At 38.9% G+C, this 18,089-nt stretch overlaps 1 protein-coding gene across 8 annotated transcripts in view; it reads left to right on the top strand.

The window, feature by feature from the left end:
- Nucleotides 1–18,089, top strand: part of ANK3 (ankyrin 3) — a 383,729-nt gene that overhangs the window by 120,948 nt on the left and 244,692 nt on the right. For all 8 annotated transcript variants that reach the window (XM_069571716.1, XM_069571712.1, XM_069571715.1 and 5 more), the window contains exons 2-4: nt 9,596–9,697; nt 10,110–10,208; nt 10,416–10,514. In XM_069571716.1, coding sequence (XP_069427817.1) covers nt 9,596–9,697; nt 10,110–10,208; nt 10,416–10,514 — 300 coding nt within the window. The remainder of the gene's footprint in view (nt 1–9,595; nt 9,698–10,109; nt 10,209–10,415; nt 10,515–18,089) is intronic.

The raw sequence follows: 18,089 nt of genomic DNA, 5'->3' as shown, positions 1-18,089 counted from the left end.
TGGTATATCTTCTTTATCTGTTCATCTGTCGATGGACATTTAGGTTGCTTCCATCTCCTGGATGTTGTAATAGTGCTGCAACAAGCATTGAGGTGCATGTATTTTTTTTGAAGTATGATTTTTCTCCAGATATATGCCATGGAGTGGGATTCCTGAATGATATGGTCACTCTGTACATAGAATTCTTGAACCCTAGGGTTCCACAGAACCACGGGTTTTGAGGAAACAGCCTGGGCTTATAACAAAGTAGTTATGGTTTCAGTTCTGCTTCTGTTAAGCCAGACCCAAAAGAATTCTCAAAGATAAATTTCGGAGGACTGTGAGCTCACAGTCAATAATCACAAACTACGGTAAGTGTAAAGTGGTACCAGTCACTTTGAAAACCAATTTGTCATTAACTAGTGAAGTTGAATAAGCACATAAGCAATGACCCGGCATTTATGATCCTAGATGTGTATAGTTTAAGGCTTCCCAAGTGGTGCTAATGGTAAAGAACCCACCTGTCAATGCAGGAGATCCCTGGGTCAGGAAGAGTCCTCTGGAGGAGGGCATGGCTACCCAGTCAGTATTCTTGCCTGGAGAATCCCATGAACTAGGAGCCTAGCAGGCTACAGTCCATAGGGTCACACAGAATTGGACACGACTGAAGCGACTTATCACGCACGCACGCACATACCTTAAGATCTTGCCTGCGTGTATCAGGAGTTAGGGTTAAACGAGAATGACTGAACTAGAACAGAGGATGCCTTTGGAGAGCTAGTCAAGGAAGGGCCCCTTGCAGATCTGCAAAGCTGCCTGTAGCTTTCATTCTTCAGCTGACTGGGTATGTGGGTATTTCTGTTATGATTTTTCTTTCGCTTTTTTTTTCCTTGGCCGTGCTGCATAGCATGCAGGATCTTAGTTCCTTGACCAGGGTAGAAGCCCTGCCCCCCAAGTGGAAGCATGGAGTCTTAACCACAGGACCACCAGCAAAGTCCCTGATAAGTACTTTTAAAAAGGAAAATAGAAACTGTAAAAGTTCTTAGAGACAAAATATTTGATAGGATTCAAGTGTGAAACTTTCTGGGAGAGAGTTTCAGGGAAATAATGGAGAAGGAAAAAGTAATAAAAAAATTCACACCTCTCATCACAAGAAAAAATTATGACTATGTATGGTGATAGATGTTATCCTACTATGGTGATCATTTCTCAATGTATGTATCAAGTCATCATATACCTGAAACTAATGCAATGTTACATGTCAAATATTACCTCAATTAAAGTAAGGACTGACACCAAAGGTGCATGCCTGAGTGGTTAGGATAATCTTGAAATCTTAAAACTGAATTAAGGAGATCTAGGAAGTTTATTATTCACATCTCTGCCATGAGTACCTAGTCGCAGTGACAGATACGTTACACTTTCTTGGTAAATGCTTGTTGTGCTGTTGTGGTGCGGAAATTGTGAGACATAGAAATGGAAATGTTTGGGTTAAATGCAGGTAGGCACAATCAGTGAGTATTATGTGTAAAAACAGTGGTAGAAGTCATGATAGTGATGAAGAGCACAGGAAGAAAGAAATGTGAGATCTGAAAACGGAAAAGCCTGTTTTTCAGTGATGGGTTGAAACAGTGAGGAACAAAAAGGCTTGAACAAAGAAATGAGAGAGGCCAAAAGGAAGATGCTAAAGAAAGAGAAGGTTATCGGTGCTGTCCAATGGTTCAGTCTTAAGAGGAGAGAATTATAATTCAGTGATGCAATTGGAAGGTTGTTGGGGATTTTGTACAGAGAGATTTTATTGATTAGCAAGAGGATTAGCAAGAGAAGCCGTATTGCCAAGGACTCAAAGATGACTTAGTATTAATTATATGGAAGTAGTCAGACTAACCCAAGCCAATCTGTCAAAATGTTTGATGTTCACAGAATAATTATAAAATAGTAATCGTTTATTGTTTCCTGTGCACTCAGCCTGTTAATTACTGTACATGAACTAATTTCATTCTGATAGTAGATTATTTTATCCCCATTTGACACCTGAGAAAACTGAGGCACACATGTTTAAAATCTTGCCACAGGTAACACTGCTAGTAACTAGAGTTGTTGGGATACAGACCAATTAACTAGTCTACTGCACTGAGAAACAGACATCCCTTGCAAAGAGTGCCAGATACAAAAGTGGAAGAAAAGATTGTTCTGTTTTTGTTTGTGTGGGGTTTTTTTTTTTTTTTTTTGGAGGGGGAGCAGTTTAGGTTTAAGGAATACCTGAGTATGTTGGTAGACAGAAAACAGGACGCCAGGAGAGAAAAAGAACCTGAAGCTTACAGGAAGGATCATCTTCCCCTTCACATGGTTCCCAGATAGGTAGGAAGGTGAAGTAAAGGAAAAAGAAGAGAGAATTGGTAGATGAGGTAGTAATAGATGTCAGAGGTCACGCCCTGAGGTCTAGTGGCAGTGGAGCGGAACTCTTACTGTTCCCACTGCATCGGCAGTCTGCCTGTCTTCGGGTGAGCCACTCTCATACTGATCTTGAGCCTTAAAATAAACTCAGTGAAGGAACTGGGCTTGAAAGGGGACATAATTGAAAGTACCTACATAGTTCATCTGATGGATTGATGAATGGACAGACTGATGGACAGTGGTTTGATGGGAAATGAATGAAATGAGCTAATGAGTTACTGCTATACTATTCCATGGGAATATTATATGACGAAGTTAATATAAGTGCTCATACAATTGGGGTTTCCCTGGAGGCTCAGGATAAAGAATCTGCCTAAAATGCAAGAGACCTGGGTTCAGTCTCTGGGTGGGGAAGATCCCCTGGAGGAGGGCATGGCTACCCACTCCAGTATTCTTGCCTGGAGAATCCCATGGACAGAGGAGCCTGGTGGGCTACAGTCCATGGGGTCACAAAGAGTTGGGGACACACACACACACAGACACACACACCACTCTTATACAATTGATACATATTATATTCAGTTCAGTTCAGTTCAGTCGCTCAGTCGTGTCCGACTCTTTGCGACCCCATGAATCGCAGCATGCCAGGCCTCCCTGTTCATCACCATCTCCCAGAGTTCACTCAGACTCACGTCCATCAAGCTCGTGATGCCATCCAGCCATCTCATCCTCTGGCGTCCCCTTCTCCTCCTGCCCCAATCCCTCCCAGCATCAGAGTCTTTTCCAATGAGTCAACTGTTCGCATGAGGTGGGCAAAGTACTGGAGTTTCAGCTTTAGCATCATTCCTTCCAAAGAAATCCCAGGGCTGATCTCCTTCAGAATGGACTGGTTGGATCTCCTTGCAGTCCAAGGGACTCTCAAGAGTCTTCTCCAACACCACAGTTCAAAAGCATCAATTCTTCGGCACTCAGCGTTTTTCACAGTCCAACTCTCACATCCATACATGACCACTCGAAAAACCATAGCCTTGACTAGACAGACCTTAGTCGGCAAAGTAATGTCTCCGCTTTTGAATATACTGTCTAGGTTGGTCAACTTTTCTTCCAAGGAGTAAGTGTCTTTAATTTCACGGCTGCAGTCACCATCTGCAGTGATTCTGGAGCCCCAAAAAATAAAGTCAGCCACTGTTTCCACTGCTTCCCCATCTATTTCCCATGAAGTGATGGGACCGGAAGCCATGATCTTCGTTTTCTGAATGTTGAGCTTTAGGCCAACTTTTTCACTCTCCTCTTTCACTTTCATCAAGAGGCTTTTTAGCTCCTCTTCACTTTCTGCCATAAGGGTGGTGTCATCTGCATATCTAAGGTTATTGATATTTCTCCCGGCAATCTTGATTCCAGCTTGTGTTTCGTCCAGTCCAGTGTTTCTCATGAAGTACTCTGCATAGAAGTTAAATAAGCAATATACAAGGCTGTGACAATATACAGCCTTGACATACTCCTTTTCTTATTTGTAACCAGTCTGTTGTTCCATGTCCAGTTCTAACTGTTGCTTCCTGACCTGCATACAGATTTCTCAAGAGGCAGGTCAGGTGGTCTGGTATTCCCATCTCTTCCAGAATTTTCCACAGTTTATTGTAATCCACATAGTCAAAGGCTTTGGCATAGTCAATAAAGCAGAAATAGATGTTTTTCTGAAACTCTCTTGCTTTTTCCATGATCCAGCAGATGTTGGCAATTTGATCTCTGGTTCCTCTGCCTTTTCTAAAACCAGCTTGAACATCAGCGAGTTTACGGTTCACGTATTGCTGAAGCCTGGCTTGGAGAATTTTGAGCATCACTTTACTAACATGTGAGATGAGTGCAATTGTGCGGTAGTTTGAGCATTCTTTGGTATTCCCTTTCTTTGGGATTGGAATGAAAACTGACCTTTTCCAGTCCTGTGGCCACTGCTGAGTTTTCCAAATTTGCTGGCATATTGAGTACAGCACTTTCACAGCATCATCTTTCAGGATTTGAAACAGCTCAACTGGAATTCCATCACCTCCACTAGCTTTGTTCGTAGCGATGCTTTCTAAGGCCCACTTGACTTCACATTCCGAGATGTCTGGTTCTAGATTAGTGATCACATCATCATGATTATCTGGGTAGTGAAGATCTTTTTTGTACAGTTCTTCCATGTATTCTTGCTACCTCTTCTTAATATCTTCTGCTTCTGTTAGGTCCATACCATTTCTGTCCTTTATCAAGCCCATCTTTGCCTGAAATGTTCCCTTGGTATCTCTAATTTTCTTGAAGAGATCTCTAGTCTTTCCCAGTCTGTTGTTTTCCTCTATTTCTTTGCATTGATCACTGAAGAAGGCTTTCTTATCTCTCCTTGCTATTCTTTGGAACTCTGCATTCAGATGCCTATATCTTTCCTATTCTCCTTTGCTTTTCACCTCTCTTCTCTTCACAGCTATTTGTAAGGCCTCCCCAGACAGCCATTTTGCTTTTTTGCATTTCTTTTCCATGGGGATGGTCTTGATCCCTGTCTCCTGCACAATGTCACGAACCTCATTCCATAGTTCATCAGGCACTCTATCTATCAGATCTAGGCCCTTAAATCTATTTCTCACTTCCACTGTATAAACATAAGGGATTTGATTTAGGTCATACCTGAATGGTCTAGCGGTTTTCCCTACTTTCTTCAGTTTAAGTCTGAATTTGGTAATAAGGAGTTCATGATCTGAGCCACAGTCAGCTCCTGGTCTTGTTTTTGAAGTGTGACTAATGATGTAATTCAGTGCCAATAATATAATTAAGTTAATCTAAGTGCTTGTAATGGTGTCTAGAACATTGAGTTATGAAGTATTAGTTATTACTGAGATTAGTACTTGGAAAATGTTTTTTTTTTAATCACTGCTTTCTGATGAATAATATTCAGTACAGGTGAAAATTCTGAGTAAGTTTAATTCCTAACAATGCTTATCTGTCCTTGAAGCGATTTCCCTGAAAAATATACATGGCTCATATTTCTTTCTTATCTAGTAAAATTTTATGTAGACAAGACATCAAACAGTGGCGAAAGATACTTACATTTTCCAAATTCCTCCTTCAGATTTTCATCATCTCGGAGGGGCGGGGGAGAAGAAAAAACGCTGACCGACTTGCTCATACTCACTTTGTACCAACTAACTCTGTAGACGATGGCCTCCTCAGTATGACTTTCCATGTGACAGCGCTCAGCCTCTCATGGGACCTAATCTCCTTCCAGAGTAATTTGTCTACAACTGGCTTTAAAGAAACATTGTTTGGATAGAATGTTCTAGATTAAAAAACAGGTCATAGCCTGTGTTAAGAGTAACTCCTAGTTACTTGATGGAATGACAGCTAGGAGATGCAACACATTGTTTTTGAGCCTAATGGGAAATGTTATATGTATTTTAAGAGTAAGGAAATAACCAATATATAGATATTATAGGCAGAATTGGAAAAAGAAAAAAGTGAAGACTCCACCCTTCACCCTGCCAATGAAGCAGCACGATTTGGGAATGTATAAGAATGAGATGAAGGCAAGTGAGGCTTAACTGGTACCACATCTGTTTTGTTTCCCACCATACAGCTGGATTTTGGCAGGACTAGAACAAAGTCCATAGGCAGCTAATACCTGTGGAAGAAAGACATTGCTGTGTGGCTGGCAGGTGGCTGAGACTAGAGGAAGAGCTTCTCAGTTCTTGTCTGTGCGCCGTAATAACTGCATTTCCTAAGTTGTCATGTTTCTTGAGGGCAGTCTTTACTTCCCTCTTCTCGCGCTTTCTTCGTATTTTCCTCTCTTTCTCTTCCTAGACTTTTTCTTTGAAGTACAGGCAGAGGCTGGTTATTATTATTGGTGTGTTGGACATGTCTGCATATAACAGAGAGCTGGGAGAAATGAAAAAAAAAAAAGAAATTAAATAATTTCTTTTTCTCTTCCCTTCTCTTTTTCCTGAAGTTCTCAGGTGATAAATTAGCCACCTCAGAGAATTATTTGATACCAGAGTATATTGGGTAAAATAGAGAATTCTTTATCCTTAGAGCAGATGTTCTTAGACATGAATCTGTGAGCCAGCTCTGTGAGCCTGAGCCTGAAATAGTGTGCAAATTGTTTGCACATGCATTTTTATGCACATGCATGTTTATATGGCATGCATGAAGATTTCTATTTATATTGCATGTATGCAGATTTGTGTATGCATATTGGATGTCTGTATGAAAATGTGTGTGTATGCAGAGCTGATGTACATAAGCATACTTGATCTATGTATATATATATGTGTGTGATTATTGAAGGAAAGCAACTGATTCATAACTTTTGTTAATCTCAAAAAAATCTGAACACCAAATAGGTACACAACCACTGAATTGGAAGATTTTATTTATACTGTCTGTATTTTGTTTTGCTTTAAATTTTCTAGTGGGAAAATTCTGAGACAATGTGAGAGAAAAACGGACAGTGTAAAGAGTCGCCAAACCTTTTTAGATCTGGAATCAATTCAAGGGCTTTCCTTGAATTCTGACAGCTTTTTTTTTTAAACTTCTATAACTGCTGTTTTTGTGTATTCAAAGTCAGGGTTCGGGGTGCCTACTTAATTCACTGTTGTTATCTCTGGCCATTGAAATAATCCAGGCAGGCTGATGTCATTTGTTCCCAGGACAGCATCAGAGCCCTTCTGGGCAAATTCACTAATAAGTCACTGAGCAGGCACAAAGAAGATGATGTTTTATGGTACAGGGACCCATCCTTGCATAGCTAATTTGTTTCTAACTGAACTTACAAACCAAACAAAACTAACCTTCTCCAAGTACCAAATTGCTTTAAAGACTGAACCTTGTGTTTCATTACATTCCTGGAAACTTTAGTGTGTCCTTTGTCTGATTTGAACCAAATCTGTTGTTTTACACTTACTTAACTCTCTGCCCTGATTAAATTATCTGCATGCTTGACTCAAATCCCAATTTTACTTTAGCAATACCTACATATGTTCCCAGACACAAAATTTATGGCTTAGCTTATGCTCTCTGCTGTTCAGCTTTATATCATAGCAAATTCTCAACGTAAATAGCTCTTGTGTTGTTTTGTTGTTGTTAATAAAGCCTCCTGTATTATTCCAGGAAATATTTTAATTAAACAGTTTGTGCTTAGTTGCTCAGTCATGTCCATCTCTTTGCAACCCCATGGACTGCCCCTCCAGGCTCCTCTGACCATGGGGATTCTCCAGGCAAGAATACTGGAGTGGGTTGCCATGCCTTCCTCAATTAATCAGTTATTTCCATACAGTTTATTTATTTGTTGATTCATTCATTCACAAATCATTTATAGGCACTTGCTATGTGCCAGGGATGCTTCCAGTTGTAGGGGAAACAGAAGGATCAATGTTATAGCCACTGCCTTGTGCTAGGTCAAGGCATATGGCAATGCCATATTTTGCGTATGGCAATGCAAAATATGAAAGCCTTTTGAAACGCACAATCTTTAAACAAATCGACTTACTATTTTTTTAGAGCAGTGGTTCCCAGCTGGAGAGGTTTTAGCCTTCACCCTGGGAAACTTGGCTTCCTGAAGACGTTTTTGGTTGTCTCAAATAGGAGATTCCACTGGTGCCTGATTGGTAGATGCTGGGAATGCTGGTGAACATGGACACTGGACAGGATTGTTCCTTACATCAAAAAATTATCTGGATCAAAATGCCAGTACTGCTGAGATTAAGAAACCCTAATTTAGAAGCAGGACTCTTTCAGAGAGAGGCATACTAATGTGCATGGAAATGGGGGAGACCCTAGAGGCACTGCCATTTCATTTAGGTCTTGAGCAAGTCAACTCTTAACTGACCCACACCAAAATTGGAGATTCTTCTGAGGAACAGAATTCTCTTCACCTCAAGTACATTTCCAGGGTCAAATTAGTGTTTCTCAAGGATTGGCATCTTAGTGACTTTCCATTCTTCTACCCCTTAATACAGCTCTGCCTATTATTAAAGAGCTTACAATTTAGGGAAGACAAAGGACAGGTACAACAAAAACTACGATAAATACCAAGACGGCTCAATGAAATGAGTGCCTTGGGAGCACTGAGCAATTAAGCTCTGCCTGGAGGTCTGGGAAGCCTTTACAGATGAGGTGGCAAGTGAATGGGAGTTTGAAGGAGGCAGTGGCCAAATGCCTGAAGGAAGACGCTTGGCTCTTTTAAGCCATATCCTGCATGATTGCATTTATAACCAGTGGTGTTTTCGGTAGCCCTTTCAAGAAAATCTCCTTCTGTATTATTTTACATGAAACAAGATTCCTTTACAAACTGTGCAGACTCAGCTTGGCAATCTTTCTTATCACCTTTTTTTCTATTAAAAAATTTCAGTAGCAGATGATTTCAGCTGTGTAATTGTAGGTATTAGAGTTTAGCAATAGTTTAGAGTTGGAAGCTTCCAATGAATGAATTATAGACTTGGGTTTTGATGTTCAAAAAAGGTGGACTTTTTCTTTATTTGTACAGGCTAATGCTTCTAATAAAGTTGTCCATAGGTTGTGGACTTAGCTTTAAAATATATGGAAAATATGCTTCACAAACTGTAGACACTTATAAATGAATGCTTTTCAAATACAGTCAATGTTCCAAAACATGGCTATGACCTACAGGAAAATTGCAGAGAACATCATTAACCACAAATTCCTGTTAAACTAGTATAACAGCATTAAATGTACTTATGAAACTATTAATTGAAAAATTGGCCATTGTTATATACAAAAGAGTGGGGTAATGTTAAACCTCTCTTTTAAAAATTATATGAGTTTCAGATATAGTATTGTAGTTCAACATCTGTATAATTAAATTTATGATTAAAGAGAGCAGTGAGGTTTATTGTAATGTAACTACCAGAAAATTTCAGGATTTTTCTTAACTCTCATGAAATTGTACATACCTACACATCCTGGGAAATATTCTCTTTCAGTTTGGAATCACTTATGGTATCACAGAAGGGGTAATTTTATACACTTGAAACTAACTTTTGAAGAATTTGTTCTTTTCCTGGTGACTTCGTGAAGACCTTGTATTACTGTTTTCATGTTAGAAATAAAATAGTTAAGTTGAAAATAGTCTCAGTTTTACTTTCTTTGTAAATAGTTTGAACAATCATCTGTTAGTTAGAAACAGGCAAATTAGTTTCCTTTTTTTAACCAAATTTTTTTTTTCTTTTTTATTCAGTCTGATGCCAACGCAAGTTACTTAAGAGCAGCTCGAGCTGGACACTTGGAAAAGGCCCTTGACTACATAAAAAATGGAGTTGACATCAACATTTGCAATCAGGTTAGTTGTGGTGATTGTTGTTGTTATTTAAGTTTTCAGTTAAAATTTTTAAAATCCAGACTTTAAAGTCTTTAAATCCTCTATTACCAAGTTATTACCAGGACTTTCTCTTTTTGCCAGTGTTTTCTATTAAATGTCACCAACTTGAATGATCAAGTTATTCTTCGCTTTGTTAGAGGAGCATTCAGAAATGTAGACATGTGTCCTTTAACAATTAGTTCCTAAAATACAGTACATAATGACATCAGAACAACCTGCCTAATTGCCACAAGAACTTTTATTCCTAATTCAGGCTCCTGCATTGCACACATGCAAATGGTTGTTGGTAGGGTGTTCCCTTCAGAGTTCTTAGTAGACTGTTTACCGCTCTGTTTTCAACCTGCTGAGTAAAGCTTTCCCTTCACTTAATCAGAATGGGTTGAACGCTCTCCATCTTGCTTCCAAAGAGGGCCACGTAGAAGTTGTTTCTGAACTGCTGCAGAGAGAAGCCAGTGTGGATGCAGCGACAAAGGTCAGTGCCACGCATTTCGAACTTTTTGTATCAGTTGCCCAGTTCAATGAGAATTCAGCCCTCAGTAAAAATCCGGGCATGCTTCTCATGAAATACTCATCAGCACTGCTCTCCTGGGGAACTTACAGAGGGATTTAATATTTTGGAAACTGTTGAAAGCAGAGAGAAAGATGGGTGAACTGATGGATCTTGTTTCTCATTTCACAGAAGGGAAACACAGCGTTGCATATAGCATCTTTGGCAGGGCAAGCAGAGGTGGTAAAAGTCTTGGTTACAAATGGAGCCAACGTCAACGCCCAATCCCAGGTAAACCTATATCTCAGATGCCAAGAAATGCTGTGATTATGATTCACAAATAATGTTCTGGGTCAGGTGCTTGTTTATTCTTGTGTATTCTAAGAAAACAATATTGAAGAGCTATATCATCATCAAGGAAAAACCCAGGACAATGGGCAGGGCCAATGCAGCAAGGGCTGTGAAGAAGTACCCTTTGCCCTTAAAAGCAGCAAAAATTTACTCACCAAGCCACTTAGGTCCTGTCCTTTTGTTTGTATTTTCCAGTAACTTTTTTTGAAATGAATGCACAGGCAGACCTTGGAGATATGTGGGTTCAATTCCTGGCCACCCTAATAAAGCATTGTTGCAATAAAAAAAAAGTCTGCAAACAGTAAATGTTGGAGAGCATGTATAGAAAAGGGGACATTCATACATTGTTGATGGGAATGTAAATTTGTGCACCACTATGGAGAACAATATGGAGGTTCCTTAAAAAACTAGAAGTAGAATAACCATATATATGATCTGGCAAGCCCACTCCTAAGTATATACCCAGAGAACACCATAATTCAAAAAGATACATGTGCCCTAGTGCTCATTCCAGCACTGTTTACAATAGCCAAGACATGAAAGCAACCTAAATGTCCATCCACAGAGGAAAGGATAAATAATATGTGCTGTCCACACATACATACACACAATGGAATACCACTCAGTCAAAAATAATGAAATAATGCCATTTGCAGCAACATGGACAGAACTAGAGATTATCATACTAAGTGAGATAAGTCAGAGAAAGGCAAATACTACATATCACTTATATGTGAAATCTTAAAAAAAATGATACAAATGAACTTACTTACAAAACAGAAACAGACTCAGACTTTAAAACAAACTTATGGAAACCAACAGAAAAAGGTGGAGAGTAGGGGGATAAATTAGGAGTTCCCAGGTGGCTCAGTTGGTAAAGAATCTGCCTGCCAATGCAGAAGACTCGGGTTCTATCCCTGGGTTGGAAAGATCCCCTGGAGTAGGAAATGGCAATCCATTCCAGTGTTCTTGCCTAAAGAATTTCATGGACAGAGGAGCCTGGCAGGTTGCCATCAATGGGGTTGCAAAAAGTTGGACATGACCGAGCAACTGAGCATGCAGGAGAAAACACTTCTATATATAAAATAGATAAATAGGGACCTACTGTATATCACAGGAAACTCTAGTCAATATTGTATAATAATATATATAGCAAACAAATCTGAAAAAGTATGACCATATGTATATGCATAGCCGAATCATTTTGCTATACACCTGAAACTAACACGACATTGTAAATCAACTATGCTTCAATGTAAAATATAAATTTAAAAGAGTTATATTCATTGAATGGGCTTCCCAGGTGGCACTAGTGGTAAAGAACCTGCTCGCCAATGCATGAGACTTAAGAGACACAGGTTCTATCCCTCGGTCAGGAAAATCTCCTGAAAGAGGGCATGACAACCCACTCCAGTATTCTTGCCTGGAGAATCTCATGGATAGAGGAGCCTGGCAGGTTATAGTCCATAGGATTACAGAGAGTCGGACATGACTGAACCAACTTAGCACACACTATTCATTGAATAGGTAAATTATTCCAGATTATTTTGTTTCATATATACCCTCATTTGCAATCCTCTACATGTGAAATGAAGAGATTTTTCAAAGTCAGCCATCTGTAGACTGGTATGTATGGCTGGTAGTGATAAACACAAATGATTGGAGAATCTCTGTAATGTAGAGACTTATTCTAATTTATTATGTTAGCTAAAGTCCAGTATGGTCAATTCCTATTTACTAACCGAGGCATTGTTGTTGCTCCCTGAAACATATTAGTGGGGGAAAAAAAAGCAGAAGAAATTTTAAAATCCCCAAACATTAAAATTTCCAGATTGTTTGTAATGGATATACACCCATCATTCTTTCAGAAGATTCTCCTACAAGCTCTCAGAGTCCTGCATGGAGCTCTAACAAAAAGACTAATAGATTATCATTTGGTGGACTTTGAGCCCAAAAAAATTAAGTTCACTTTATTGGTCTAGAAATACAGGTCTTCATTATCCAAATTATTCATTATGTGAGTCCCCCAGAGATGTGAGCTTGTGTAGGAGAGCATACATCATCATAACACAGAAATATCCACTAAGGACCTATTTTTTTTTTTAATTTTATTGAAGTATAGTTGATTTGCCATGTTGTGTTCATTTCTACTGTACAACAACGTGACTCAGTTATACATTTATATATATATTCTTTTTCATATTCTTTTCTATTATGGTTTATCACAGGATATTGGATATAGTGCCCTGTGCTACACAGTAGTATCTTATTTATCCATTCCCCATATAATAATTCTCTGCTAATCCCAAACTCCCAATCCTTCCCCCTCACTTGGCAATGGCAAGTCTTTTCTCTGTGTCTGTGAGTCTGTTTCTGTTTCATAGATAGGTTCATTTCTATCATATTTTAGATTCCACATATAAATGATATCATATGGTGTTTCTCTTTCTCTTTCTGACTTACTTCGTTTAGTATGATAATCTCTAAGGACCTGACCATTTTAAGAACTGACCTCTACTCAAACATTCCTTCCAGCTAAAGGCTGACATCTATCCTTGTTCATCAATATCTACCCCAGGGTGTTAGGTTGAACAAATTGACTATAGAACAAAGCTGCAAGTTTTCCAAAAGATGTAGGCTATCATTCTGAAGTCAGGAAAAACGATGCTAGAGGACTGCTGGACCCACAGCCAAGTTGTGAGGTTGTGGCTTTCTGGCAGGAGTAGACCAGACTGTATGAAGAATCAGGATGATTTCCTGACAGATGTTTCCAACTTGAATGATTTGAGAATCAAAATGTTAAATGAAGGAAAAAATTAGTCTGAAAATAAAAAGTGAAGGCTGTCGACCCATCATATAGTGTTCTTGGAAATGAAAATCATACTTTCTCCCCCAGAATCATAGTTGGTTTAGTCTTCATTCATTCAGTGAACTCGTACACGATGCAGTTATAACCTACATTTTGTTAAATCGTATAAATTCGCTTTTACAATTTCTGGTTTTCTCTTTCAAGATGAAGTCTCAATCTAACTTTTTTCATTATTTACTGTGGCCTTTTGATCTCCACCTTCAGTGCGCTTGATTTCCTCAGCTTTTTCCAGTACTGATTATCTTTGAATAACAGGAGCCTCTTGCACTTTATGGGTCCACAGAATTGCAGTGACTTTCCACCTTGTTACTTCAGCCATATTGATGAAAGCTCTGATGCCATTAAATATCAGTGTTGCAGAAAAGAAACTGAAAGGTTGCTGCTGAGCCATGAGAGAAGCCAGGATTCTTGGCCTCCAGAGGAGAGGAATTCAATCCAGGGCTGGTGACGAGGCTTGATTGCTTAGAGCTTTTGTGTAGTAAAGTTTTATTGAAGTATAAAAGAGATAGAGAAAGTTTCTGACATAGACATCAGAAGGGGGCAGAAAGAGGCCCCCTGTGCTAGCCTTCAGCAGTATGTTATATACCCATAAGCAAGCTGTTGGTTACAGAAAGGAAATGTCTCAAACTTCAGAGTGGCACCAGGCCCCTCACCCACAACACGCATTCTGAGATAACATTGACACAAAGTGAGTCCTCTCAGGCCATAAAACGAATGATGTGAATCTTGAGAAAAGGCAGGTTTCCAAGTAAATATATCGTTTCATTAACATAGGTTAGGAGAACAATGTATGAGTAAAACGTACTGGTCTGTTGAGCCCTTATGGGTTCTGAGTCTTAAGTGGAACTGACTTGAAGAAAGACAGAGTCTAGGGTAAATACATAGTTTATTAACATAGCTTAAGAAAAATATTTCCATTAAAAAAAAAAAAACCACCTTGGTTAGCTCAGGGTTTGAGAAAAGTTAAGTTCCGGTGGAATCAGGTGTCCTCATGGCAACACCGGATTTTAAGAGAAGCCTCCTTTTAATTCTGTGTAGAGAAGGGAAAATAGTCTGACACTTGTAGTTTCCTCCTGCCGCTTAAGAGAGAGAGAGAAAACGCCTGATGCTTGCAGCCTGTGTCCTCCGTTTGGAGACCGCTGGCCTTCCTGCCTGTTACCCTCTCAAAACTGTTCTTCCTACCACATGGTGTCTTGTGTAATTGGTCGAATCTTTAGTTCCCTGTGGTTGGACTTTTGTTCCATGGGTTATGCCACCTGTTCTGATTCCCAGTGAGAGCTCACTTAGGCTAATAATGTTTTTCCAGAAAGGAGTGATATAAAGTTGAATATTGACAAATATGAAAGAAATACAGACCAGCTGACCACAAGAGAAGCATTATGCTTTTCAGCCAATTATGTTTAAATGCCTCTGTGATCTTTTTCACTCAGGAAATAGCTGGCGTTAAGCTTTGAGGTAGTGGGAAATGCTTTAGTCCATTTTCGTTTTCTTCTTTTTTTCCCCCAAGGGAGAGATGGTTAGCCTCCCCATCTTGTAAACAATGTACACATTCTTGACTAATGATCAAAGGAGGCATAGTTTTAAACCTTCTCTCCAATGTCTGGGAGAAGCTGTAGTCGAAATAAAATCCTAACCAGATTTGATTTAAATTTATACACATTCTCTTCTGATGATGAAGTGCGGAAGAAGAATACGGGCTATGAAATGCACTGTTCCTTGCAGCTGTGCTTGGAATGCCCAGCCACACACTTGACAGTAAAAACCTGCCCCCTTCCTCTAGACACCTGCCCTCAGAAACCTTCTGAACTGCATCATTCTACGGATGGAGTAAGTAATGAGATCACCACACAGCTGAATGGGGTTTCAAAGATAATTTCTGGTAGCAGCTTTTCAAAAGGAACTTTCATAAAGAACAACAAGCAATACCACCATGAAGTGCAATGAAATTCCATTTAGGTGGCAGAACATCACAAGAATATTAATATTCAAGAACAACAATATTCCTGTCCATGTGAAATTTTATCCTATATAGACAATAATTAATTGCCAATGAGGAACAGTATCAAAAGAGACCCTCACCTTCCTTAAATATAAAAATTCTCCTGGAAAATAAAAATAGCATTGGACAATATCAAGTTCTGATGAACTGAGACTCTATAAACTAGGCATTTATAGGTATTCTTGTAATAATTCTTGTCATTGCCTTGATCTTAGGTCTTAATAAGTAGTTAACTCTTTCTTATATTACTTAATGTTGCAGGAAATCATTTAGGCCTCCTCTGAGAAAGAAATGGGGTTAGATAACTAAATTATGATTTTAAAGACCTCTAATTTAAGTCCTTGGTACTTTATATAAAATACAACAGTGATTAACAGTATTTGCTCTTGAAAAATCCTAAACTGACATGCCAAATGACATCCCTCATGCTTTTCTCTTTCTCTGTCTTTATTCCATAAGACACCAACCATATTTATAAAAAAAGAAGCTGCTGCTGCCGCTGCTAAGTCGCTTCAGTCGTGTCCAACTCTGTGCAACCCCGTAGACGGCAGCCCACCAGGCTCCCCCGTCCCTGGGATTCTATTTCAAATAATATTTTCCCTATCAAAGTATTCTAAATGGACAGATTTTCACAGTGGTTTGAACAAAGACAAAGCCCTTTAATTAATGTTTCCTTGGTCTTTCTGTGCTTTTAATGTTTCGTATTGAGGAGGAGTTCAGATCCTGATGAAGCTAGACAATGGATGTGGTCTAAATAGAGCCTTTCTGACCTTCAAACTCATAGCATATCTCTGATGTAAACAGCCTTCAGAAAAATTAGTATCATATACGAATCAGTACAAATTTATTACCAAGCCCTTAATATTTTAATTAGAAACAAGACTTTCTGATATATAAAGGCTTAGTTAGAGGAAACTAGCATAGATAAGAAAATTTCAAGGATGAAATTTAAGCCCTTATTTTAGTTCATTTTATTTCATTTTTATTTTATTTTAGTGGATCTAGGCAGCATGCCTCAGTACTATCTATAAAACTATAAATCTGCAACTTTGCATACTTATAATAACACCACAACAGTTATAATAACACTGAAATGCCTTCAGAGCAGAGGGAAATGAAGATATTGGATAAAGTCGGGTATCAAGAAGCACATTCAGTCTTGAGCTGTCCTGCTTTTTGAGAATTCAGTCTATTGTTGCTACAGAAAAGAAAATGTAAATTGGGCCACCCATATGTTCCTTTTTGGTCAGCTCTTTGTTTTGGAAATTTCCTAAGTTAGGAAATTAATATAAAACCAGTGATGTACTTTTTTCTCTTAAGAGAAAAATAACATCTTTCCTGAAATCTGACCATTTTCCTAATCCAAGTACCATTTCACAGGAAAGCACTACAGCTCTAGGTCATCCACACTGAATTTGTTGGTACCTTAAGCCTCTTTGCACTAGAGAGTAATGGTAATACCTTTTTTCACTCTTTCCAAAGGGTGCTTAGAATTATCTCCCTATAACATAACTAAACGCTGTGTATGTGTTCTCACAGCTTCTTAATCCTTTCCTGAAAGGTGATTTTTTATTAATTGGTGTTAATTTCTATTGCTTTAATCCAAATAACTTCAGCAATTTGGAATTCTCTGAGGAACCCATAGAACAGAAGGCTAAAGAAGCTTTCAGAAAGTTTTGGAAACTAGGTAGTTGGAGTGAGAGAACCTAATCAGAAGCTAAAGGGTAAGATTGTCCTTTGATATGTTCCCTACAGGTCATCCGAGGGTGGAGAGGGGAGGTTTGGTAGAAAACAGGACTGAGGATTGGAGAGTAGTCATGGAACAGCATGCAGAGCCATCCTTTACATGCGCTCATCTTGTGGTTGAAGAAGGGCTGGCCAATTTGCATCAAATTCCAACCAAGACCAGTCCTACCTAAACATCAGTGAAAACATAGTTCCTCTAAAGAAAAAGCAGTACTGCCAAATGAAGGGACCAAAATACACACACACACACACACGCACACACACACACACACACTCTCTCTCTCTCACACACACTCAAATGTCCACTATAAAATTGAGATTTCCTTGATGGAGGCCTCATCAAAAAATCATCTTATCAGTATGGTCAGCAGAAGTAAAATGAGACCATTCAATGCCATATATTGTGTGATTCCACTTACATGAAATGTTTACAATAGACAAATCTGTGAAGATGGAAAGCAGATGAGTGGTTGCCAGTGATCGTTAGGAGGGGCAAATGAAGTATGATTACTAATGGTCCCTTTCTGAGGTGATGAAATGTTCTGGAATTAGGTGGTGAGGATATTTTCCCAAATTTGCGAACAGATGAAAACAACACTAAATTTTACACTTTGAGAAAGTGAGTTTATTCATATGTGAATTATATATCCATAAAAATTTATAAACTTAAAAAAGGATGAAAGCATGTGACCATTCAGAAAATAACCGGCTTTCAAGCCACAGCTATACAGTGTCAAGCATTCAAAAAAGAAAAGAAAAACTACTGTGGAAACAGAGCCCCATCTCACTGTGACTCACGTCTGCAGATTATTTCTGAGATTCCAGCATTTCACCCTCTGCCATGATGAAGAACGCAACGGGATGATGTAAAAGTTGTAACTTTTTATTAGTCACTCTGTAG

The sequence above is a fragment of the Ovis canadensis genome, chromosome 25 (assembly GCF_042477335.2).
Source record: "Ovis canadensis isolate MfBH-ARS-UI-01 breed Bighorn chromosome 25, ARS-UI_OviCan_v2, whole genome shotgun sequence".
Classification (NCBI taxonomy): Eukaryota; Metazoa; Chordata; class Mammalia; order Artiodactyla; family Bovidae; genus Ovis; species Ovis canadensis.
Note: the sequence above shows the minus strand (reverse complement) of the source record. Positions and strands in the feature narration are given on the sequence as shown.